This window comes from Strigops habroptila, chromosome 2 (genome assembly GCF_004027225.2).
Source record: "Strigops habroptila isolate Jane chromosome 2, bStrHab1.2.pri, whole genome shotgun sequence".
NCBI lineage: Eukaryota > Metazoa > Chordata > Aves > Psittaciformes > Psittacidae > Strigops > Strigops habroptila.
Window position 1 is genome coordinate 94,045,664 of NC_044278.2, and position 10,193 is coordinate 94,055,856.

The 10,193-nt window shown below is 40.1% G+C and overlaps 1 protein-coding gene across 3 annotated transcripts in view; it reads right to left on the reverse strand.

Annotated features, from left to right (window-relative positions):
* ZC3H13 (zinc finger CCCH-type containing 13) overlaps positions 1-9,997 on the reverse strand; it is a 47,465-nt gene extending 37,468 nt beyond the window's left edge. For 2 of the 3 annotated variants that reach the window (XM_030475599.1, XM_030475597.1), the window contains exons 1-3: positions 9,713-9,997; positions 3,642-3,767; positions 3,100-3,209 (exon numbers count right to left, since the gene is read on the reverse strand). In XM_030475599.1, the coding sequence (XP_030331459.1) occupies positions 3,100-3,209; positions 3,642-3,758 (227 nt within the window). In that variant the 5' untranslated portion in view covers positions 3,759-3,767; positions 9,713-9,997. The remainder of the gene's footprint in view (positions 1-3,099; positions 3,210-3,641; positions 3,768-9,712) is intronic. The other variant, XM_030475598.1, reaches the window with a different exon arrangement.
* Between the last annotated feature and the right edge of the window lie 196 nt (positions 9,998-10,193).

A 10,193-nucleotide genomic window follows, 5' to 3' on the forward strand; every position in this document is an offset into this window, starting at 1 on the left:
GGGAAGAAAAAACTTATTATTCAAATCTCCTTAAAGATCACAAAAGTTACCAAGAAATCACAGAAATGAAAAAAGTTACAGGCTTGGGGTTTGTTGGTGGGTTGGTTTGTTGGGGTTTTTTGGGGGGGGGTGGGTTGGTTGGTTTGTTTGGGGTTTTTTTGTTTGGTTGGTTTGGTTTTGTTTTCTTTTTCAGCTTTAGGAGAACGCTGGGACAAAGTGTCATGGTAACCATCCTAGCACTCCTTCCCCAAAATCATCATAATCCCCCAAAAAGTCTAATAAAGTAATACTGAAAATTTGTCAAATTTTAAGAAACAATTATTCAGGAAACTGAATAGTTTTCAGATACTTTGGCTTAATGCACAGAAAAACAAGCTGGTCTGCTGGCTGATTTTTCTTTCAGGTGTACCGCAACTTTAATTTCAAATTTTAAGGAAGACATTAAGCGATTTTAAATAGCATTACTTCTTGCAACAGTTCAGTTCTTGATATTGAGCAGCTTGGTTAGGAAATACACATTCATAACAGTCCCTCCATTTGCTTCTGTACCTCTTAACAGTGTTAGGAATAATTACCCAGCAGCAGGCACACATTACAACATACTTTTTGAGAGTATCTGTGTATGTTTGTGTGCACACACATGCATGGGCAGACGACAATTATTAGTGTGTAATGTACATATTATAATTGAATACTCAGGAAATATTGTCCCATATTTCAGTTTCCTATACAATAATATTTGAACCTCGCAAAATCTGGAAGTTCTTACCCAGTATCAATGCTGGTTTGGTTTTTAAATCTGGTTTAATGATCCAGAATGAAGATGACCAGAGCAGCTAAGAGAGGGAAGTTACGATGGCACAGATATATATGTATATAGTATAAGGGAACCAGCAGGAAGCTGCCAAGCAACTACCCAACAATTTCCAAGTGGAGCAAGAGAGGAAAGTTCCTCGTGGGTAGCATGTTTTACACACAGCTCTTTTCTTGTTAGCTTCTCCATACTTCAGATGCCTGGAAGACTGGCACATCTATCGATGCATTCTTAATATCCTCATCAGGAAAGTTTTACATGTTCAAACGTGTCAAGTTTCATTTTTTGTAACAGTATGATTAAAATTCATGCTGAGAGGCAGCATTAATGCTGAAACAGAGTTATAATGAAACTAGATTTAAGAGTCGTCTTCACACTTTAGAGTCCAGTTTTCCTATTGCCTGGTGAGATTCTCAGTTTTGGGAGGCGTTACAGTCAGATAAAAACCATTAACAGTGAGATTTATTTCAGACAGGTATGAAATTGAAGGAGCAAGACAGAAAGACAGCAAGACCAGCTTTGTTCTACCAAACTGCTTGCAAAGCAGACAAAAGCCTTAACCAGCAGGTCTGGATGAATGCATGTAGACACTCCACCATTATGTTGTCCCAGATACCTGAACAAGAATACTGCTTGAACTGAACTGCTGTGGAAGCAGCATGAGCTTGGTTTGCAAGAAGCCAATAAAACTGCATTCAAAATTCTGGATAACATTTGTAAAAATCTCTGTAATGTTAAATGGCATGAAATTGTCATCATTTTATTATGTATATAAATCAGCTTTTTCTGTGCCTGGCCATGAGCTATCACCAGAAACTTTGAAGACGAGCATGCTTTTTTCATTTGTCTGTTCTGGTGTGTGTGTATGTATGTGTGTGGGGGGGACTAGGTAGGTAGAGGCTTCCTCCCCCTTTTTATTTTTAAGAACACTTTATTAAATGTTAAATGTGTCAAGCAGATAAGCAGCAAGATTTGTCCTTTGACTTTTTCATATAATCCCAGTAAAAAAAAGTTAGCAATAAAACGAAGTAAATCGATGTTATTCTTAAATGTCAGTGGTGACAGTGAAGCAGAAACACAGCTTTAATCATTAAAAGAAATGTCACTTTTCCTCAGATGACCAAGCACAACTACGTACTGAGTGTTCCAAACACTGAAAGCAAGGAGAAAGTGAAATTCTAACAGTTTTAAAATTTAATCTCTACAATGTATAACACTAATTTTTCCCATTTGGAACATTCAGTACAGAGCAGAGTAAAATCTTTTACACATTGAAAGAAACATTAAACTCAGTGATGTATTTTGTATCCCAACTGCTACCACCTTAGAAGCAATGGAAGATCAAACAAGCAAAGTCAAGATCATCTTGAGAGTATGCCACAGGACTAGAAAAAAGAGTCAGAAACAGAACCCTAACCTCATACCAACCTTTCTGTTGTGGCTTTACACTTGGATACTTCAGTGTGCCCATCTGTAACCTAGAGGCAACACTGACACTACTGTAGCATAATGAAGGACAGTTGTTTCTAAAATGTGAAGCTTTCATACAAAGAGGTACTATGCTGAAACTGTATTTTTTGTTCTTTATAGCAAGAACATTACAAACTTACTGCCACATTTCGTTTAAGTAAGGTGTTATGCCTCAAAAAGGACAGTTGAGAAAACCAGTATTTTTAAATTACAGTAACATATGAAGAGGCAGATAGTAAAAATACTCTCTTCTGAAAAACAGAGTTACTTTTTGGATCTCCTCCTATGATGCAGGATATCTGTTCTGTATCTGACAGATAAAGTCATAAAACTACATCTTGAAGAGAGTTGTTTTCTCACAACAGGAGAGAAAGGATAGACACCTTATTCATCAAACAATATAGCAAAGGCAGAAGGGCTGCAAGTATGTGAGTGCTGCTGAAAGTAGCTGCAAGACAGCATTTTAGTAAAGGACAGAAAGGCACATCAGAAGCTGCAGTAACACTACACAAAAAAAGTATTAAGGTACTTGAACTTCCCATTTCAAGTAATACAAGACGTTAATCTGCATTCAGTGGATTCCATTCATTTTTTAAAGCCACATACACACAAAAAACCTGAGAAAACCCACTGCAAGTTGCTAAATTGTCTTGAGCAGCTTCACAATGCAATTGATTATTGATAAAGCATACCATTAGGCACACCACAGCATTTCACTTAAAAAAAAAAAAAGAAACAAAACAAAACAGAAGACATAGTTGCAAAAGCTATTTTCCTACAGCATGTGAAGAATTCAAAGTGAGTTCTTGATTTACCTTCTATAACTGCTGCTATAGCCTTTACCTCGTGGTGAAGGGCCATGTACGAATCTACATGTGTTCCCATAGAGGCAGTTGCCAGTCTTCAGCCAGTTACGGCACTGTGTCTAAGAGACAGACATCACTGGGTGAATTACACACTCATTTCTGGAAATACCACTGGTGTGAGTGTGGCAGAACAAACAAATGACTCCACATTAACTCCCATTTACCTGTAATTTCTGTCCACCAGTAATATAATTAAAAAAAATAACCAACAATGAGCATCAGGTCTGGCAGAGAAAAATTTAGGTTGGTGGAAATACTATGAGCAGGTACAGTACTACCGCTCCTCTCCAGAAGCTGGGACAACACACGTTATTTGAAAATTCTACTATTAGTATGTTGAACATCCACACGTTAAGGAGTTCTTTTCACCTTTACTAACATCAGTGACATCTGACTATTTGGTACTTGTGAGCTACACTTTCCCACCACCTAAATCCTGGAAAAGAAGATGCTGGGGTGGAGAGGAAAAGAAGAACACTTTTACAACTCACCTCTGCAGTACTTCCAGTGCTGGGTCCAAGCCTTTCAAACACACTGGGTCTTCGGGATGTGCTATCGGATATTGTCTTGGTATTTTCCACTGTGACCTTCCTTCTAATTTTTGACATTTTGTACTACTTCAACCAAAAAAAAAAAGCAAAACTGTAAAATCCTTCAGTTTGGGGCTATGGACACTGAACTCACATTAATAAAACAGTATGATACACATTGCAAGAGTTGCTGCAGAGGTGATGAAGAAAGAATAAAAGTCATAAATGAGTGAAATGTATCTAATAACAACGAATGCCTCTGATTTGAACAAGTCAGCTGAACACCAGTAATGATAGTTCTTCATGTTATTTTATGACCTGCTTTGGATTCTTCAGCTTCCCTTTGGGAAAGATCATATGATATGTTATTCATTTAGGTACCAAACACCACACGGAACAGATGCTTTCCTTCAACATGTATTTTTTTGTGCAGGAACTGAAGCGACTTCAGGTGAAAAGAACCTTTAATGTTACTTCACCAACCTCTCAGAAACAGGTTCTAAGAAAATAAGAATGGCTCCCATTTTTGGAAACAGACCTCTAAAAAATGAGAGCTCTATCCCCCCCTCATTTTGATGTGTAAAATACCAACTTGATACAATACTGAAAACCACCCTGATACCATCCACAGTCTGTGTTTGTTACTGGTTTGTATCCTACAACTATTTGCAATCACCTGAGTTTAGAAAGAAAAAAAAACAAACAAAAAAAACCTCACCCACAAAAAAACACCGACCTCAAAACCAAACAAAACAAAAAAACAGAATAAAAACCCCACAAAAAAACCCCAAACAAAAACCCACAAAACAGTGATATACTTCTTAAACTTCTTAAGAAGTGACTCTTTTCATAAAGAAAAACAGATTTGAAAGCAAATACAGCATAAGTTTGATAAATAAGTCACAATTTATCTTACCTGAGGAGTTACTGAATATAGAAAGAAAATCATACTTTTTTTAAAAAAAGGGAAGATACACATTTAGAGACAGATTGCAGAAAAAGGGCAAACTGGGGTCCAAAAACTACTGTCCATTGTTTAAATGCCACTTGATCTGCACAGAAATTATTTCAATCTGGGAAAATCTGCCAGTTTCTGGATGATTTACATAAAGCTCAAAAAACCACCTCTTTGTCATAATGCCATCACTCTAGAGCTCATTAGTCAGCATAACATGATTAGCCAAACTCTAATCACCTACCCTTCTGCTGTCTCTTCTGCTCCTATCCATGTGTCACAGAAACCTCATCTATACAGTCAGAATAATACAAATTTAAACTAACACCCACCAGACTGGATTACTACAAATTTTCACTGATCTGATCAGCAATATATTCAAATAGCATTCAGATTGTAAGGTTCCATTCTACAGAAAAAAAAAACCAACAACAACAAAAAAAGTATAAATGTGGACAAATGTACAAAAAAAAATGTAACACTGCTGTAACACATTTTACACTTGATACTTGGATAATACCTGTTTTTCTCCCTTTTATCTTGATGGAACTTCATTATCTGAATCCTATGGCTACTTCAATAACAAGGCCTCCCTAGAAGTCTGACATTTGTGCACTTTCTACAAAGAAAACTGTGCTGAAGCTCTTGCTAGGCACTACAGCTCCTTTATAAACAACAGAAGAAAGCAAGCTTATACTATGTACTTGAGAGATTTCTCAGCTCAGCTCTAGTGACTACTTCTCCAACCCTTTGACTATCTGAAGAATTTGATCTCTATCATAAGTAAGTTTCAGATAACCAAGACGTTAACCAAGATGCTCAGAGATGATAGAAGTTAACCATGTGGTGTATACCAGACATTAAAAACAATGGTTAACATCAATTAGTGGAAGCAGACAGTGAAACAGTAGAATTTGCCAGTAGTAGAAAATTACTTAGGTTAGTAAAAACTGTGGAGAACAGAGATTTCCAGAAAGATCTAACTGAGTTAGAAAATTGAGTAATACAACAGCAGATGAAATGCAAATAAATAAAATGTAATGCACACAAGGAGAAATGATTTTATCTAAATACTCGATGAGTTCGAATTAGTCCAGTCTTCTGAGAAAAATAATTAGGAGTCATTGTGGACAGCTCAATGTGCAGCAGTAGTTACAAAGTCTGACAGAATAAACCATTAATGTTAGAAAGCAAAACAATACCACATCTCACCCAGCTGAGCACCCTTCCATTTAAGGATTGTTTCCCACTGCATGTCAGCAAAAACCCCCACTGAATTTGTAAGGTTTCATGCAGCTACACGTTTTAACAGAGGATACAAAAATCAACTGACATATGAAAAGCATTTTCAATAAGATGATCATATACCAAATACTGATTTTGGCTTAAATATCTGCAGTAAAAAGAGCTATATCTGAAATAAAAAGGGTTAGCAGAACGGCACTGGCAATGGCATGGGGAGAAGGTTCAACACATGAAGGACAGATAAAATGAGTGTATCTAATACATAAGTACAAAACACACTGACATGATAGCAGTACATAATACATAAAATTTACATTTACTTTGCCTCCTAATTTCAGTGTCCTTCTACTTTCAAGGAAACAGAAGCAAAACATCTTATTTTAAATGTTACTTTTTACCCAACAAATATTACCTTCTTTGAATTAACTTCTATGGGAAGTTAAGATGATGACTAAGCTTAAAAGGATAGTTATAGACATGGAGAGGATGAAGAAGGAAACATCATCATAACTGAACATACCTTCATTGCAACTATCTACTTCCTGACATTTTGGTCAATAATTTCCTATAAGGAAATTAAGAGAATGCCATCCAACCCTGATTCTTCTGTGGTTTGTAAAAACCCCCTACGTTAAATGAAATAAAAACTTGCAGTGACAAACAAAAAAAAAAAAAAGTACTGTTTTAGGTAGCATTCTGTCAACTCCATCACAAGGGTCTTGCTCCTGCAACCAGAACTGTATGAGATTTCACTTTAAGTGAACATAACTGTTATACAGGCTGAAGGTTTAGAGCCCAGACACGTTATTCAGAGGCAAACTGAGGAATTTTCACTATGTCGAACATGACATTTGAGAGACTGTATCTGGAAATGTAGCCAGTCCCATTTTCATTCTGCAAAAGCCCAAGCAAGTTGGAAAAATAAAGAGACTATTATAACAATATTGCCATTGAAAACCTCAGATGCCTAACAGCAGTTTTATGTTAAGGACAAGCTTTCTTGCTTATAAACAAGTATTGTGAGGGGAAAAGCAAAAAAATTGTTTCATTTCTAGATTTTTCAGACTGTACATTAACGGATAATCAAGAACCATTTAAATGCAACATCTCATAAACATTCCCATAACTTGCTCAATTCTCCCTCATTTTCATCTTACATTACCCTTGATGATCATAATTCTGCAATAAATCCCACACTAACGGCCAGTGCGATGAGATGATTTTCCTTTCCACCAAATGCCCGTGTCTCTGAACTACCATCTCCTTATCAAACACTCACATGGATTAGAAAGCACTGAGGATCAGATTGGGCTGAGTCTTGAGCATTCATATCTCAGCATTTCAGCTAATTACTACTATGATTATTATTTTTTTAAGTTTCTAAGTAGAAAATTATGAACTTCCATATTTCAGGTACATGACATTGTATTGCTGTATCTACCTAGGATCACTGAAGTGTCTGCAACTTCTGAAACAGCTTACTACCACTAAGTGAAATGAACTTTATACTCCTAAAATAAATTCTATAACTAAGGTTTTAACTGTAAAGTATCACTTTTCAACACATAAATAAGATCCATGGGAATCTTTAGTAATAACTTAGGAATATTTTAATGCTACAATAGCCTACAGATGCATCTATGTTATTCTTTAAACGGAATAACTTTTCCTGGGTGAGAGACAATTTATTAATGACATTAATTATACTACCATTTGAAGTAAAATGTATCTCAGAGTATTACTTCATGAGTAAATCTAAAACGTAAGACAGACTTGAAAGAAGTGAGTATACCTAGTGGGCACTACCCGAGTAACTGAAAGCATGACGACTGACACAATATTCAATGAAATTCTGTATTTTTACTATCAATACTCCTCCATTTTGGGGTTAAGCATGCTCAGCACCTTTCTTCCAATAGAAGTATGATATTACATAAGCCACAATCAACAAAAACACATCTGAAACATGTGCTTTTCTGCTAGAAAAACCTAATCCAGTCCTTTGCAAAAAACAATCCTGCTTCTACAGGAAAACTAGAAACTGAGATGTAACAGAACAACAGCAAAGTTCAGAAAAAAACATAAGGAGATAAAATTTCTTCAAGAAAGTCTAAGACATCCCTAGCAAGCATGTCAATGTCTGTGCATGCATGTGTGCACACCACACACAGGTTAAACATTATGTCACTTAAGAAAATCCTACCTGTGAAGTTACAAATAATACGCCATTTAAAGTAAACAAAATCATAATTTTAAAATCCTACAGAAGTTCAGGTACAAACTGCTTATAACACCCTAGGATAAACTAATACCTGTTGATAACTAAATAACAGCCTAGAAAGAGGAAAATGTCAGTGCTTCCATTCACTTTTCCAAATGAAGAGCTTTCACCTGAAAAGGTTCTGTTTCTGATTACTACGTAAATGTTTCCACGTCACACTATTAATAAAATAGATATATTTGAAGGAGCTCCACTGGTTTACTACCTAAAAATAATGCTAAAAATAGTAAAATGCATTGTTAACCAACTTTCAAAAAATTAGTCAAATACTGGCTGCACATTTATATGATGTCAGTCTAACACTCAACTCCCACAAAGAAGCCTGTATGACAAAACCCTAGAAATTATTCCAAGTTTATTTTAACAGCTCCGTGCTGTTAACCCATCGCCATATTAGCTTGGCCCTACCCCTCTAATTTAACATATGGTATTCCTCCATTAGTAGTAATAAGCAACTGCTAGTTATGTTTTCACAAGTATAAAATCATGGTTGGCTTTCTACACGTAAATAAATAAACTAAAAAATCAGGCCCTAATATCACAAAAGAAAGTATACAGTATTCCATATCTTGTCTAACAAAGTCCTCATACTCAAAGAAGATGTTCCACTAGACTATGGGACAGTCTATGCAGACTGGTGTGGACAGACCCCAACTCACTCTGCCTTCACACCGTGTTTGTTGGCTATGCGTTATTTCCAACCTGTAAGTTGGAGCACCACATCAGCAGCCTGTCACACCACAGCAAAACATGCTGAGAAGTGGGATGTATTATCTTTGGCCCAGCCACATACAACCATACTTCCATAGTTTCTAGATACACACAGCTGACAGGCCGAGTCTGACCGCTCCAGTCTGCAAAGAGGCACCCTAAGTGTTTCACCACCACAGCAAGATCCCTTAAGGCCCTCATCACTACCCCACTATCTGTCAAAACCTGTTCTTCAAATAGTCTGGCAGAAGGTTGACAAGAAACCAACGGTGGAGTGAGAATCCAGCAGAGAAGTCAAAGGTGAGGACCTATGCAGACCACCCGCAACGCTAACCCAACACGCCTGACCTACAAGTTCTGGAAGGGATGGGAGTTAGCTGAGACCACCGTCTAAAGAATGGTGATGACTGAATTCACACCAGCGAAATTAGTAGATCCTCTAAGCGCATGAAGCAGAAACTGGTTTACTGCCAGAAAGTGGGAGAAGAGCCCCACTGAAAGGGAAAAAACCCATCAACAGGGAAGATCCAAATACGCGGGAGGCAGGCTCCGGCACGGCCGCCGACGGATGGCACCGCACCCCGCGCAAACAGCCGCACCGCGAGGCCCGCCCGGCCGCGCCCCCTCCTCGGGGAATCCCCGGGGCGCCCCCCGCCGCGCACCGGGCTGGGCGGGCGGCACCGCGGCCCTTCCCCGCAGCTCCGTCAACGAGCCCGTCGTGGGGCGGGGGCAAAGGGACGCAGGGCCCTGCCTGGCACACCCTCTCCCGCCTCTCCTCCCTTCACGGCCCTTCTCTCGCCCTCCCTCCCTCCGCGTCCCCGGTCGCTCAGCCGCACTCACCTGCTCCTTCCGCTGCCGCGCCGCTCCCCGCCGCCTCCTCCGCCGCCGCCCGGGGCGGAGAGGGTGGGAGGGGGCGAGGGGGGAGTCCGTCCTCCCGGGCCTGAGCGCGGAGCGACACGGAGAGGAAGACGAGGAGCGACACCCGCTCCCAGCGACCAGCGCCGCCCGCCCTGCCCCCGCGCGCCGGGGACGATGGGAAACCGCCGCCGCCACCGCCGCTCCCGCCGCGCGCGGCCTTCCCGGCGGCCCCCGCGCCGCCCGCCGCGCCGCCCGCCGCGCCGCGCCGCCGCTGGTGATGACGTCAAGGAAGGGGGGGCAGCGGCGAGAGGACAGGGCGGAAGCGGCAGCGCCGCCATGTTGGAGGAGGGCGGGGAAGGCGGGCGGTTAGTCTGCGGGGGGAACCTGCCTGCCCTCCCCGCCCGGGGCCGCCTCACCTCGCCTCACCTTACGTCAGGGAGCTCCGGGCGGGCCGCCAGCCCGC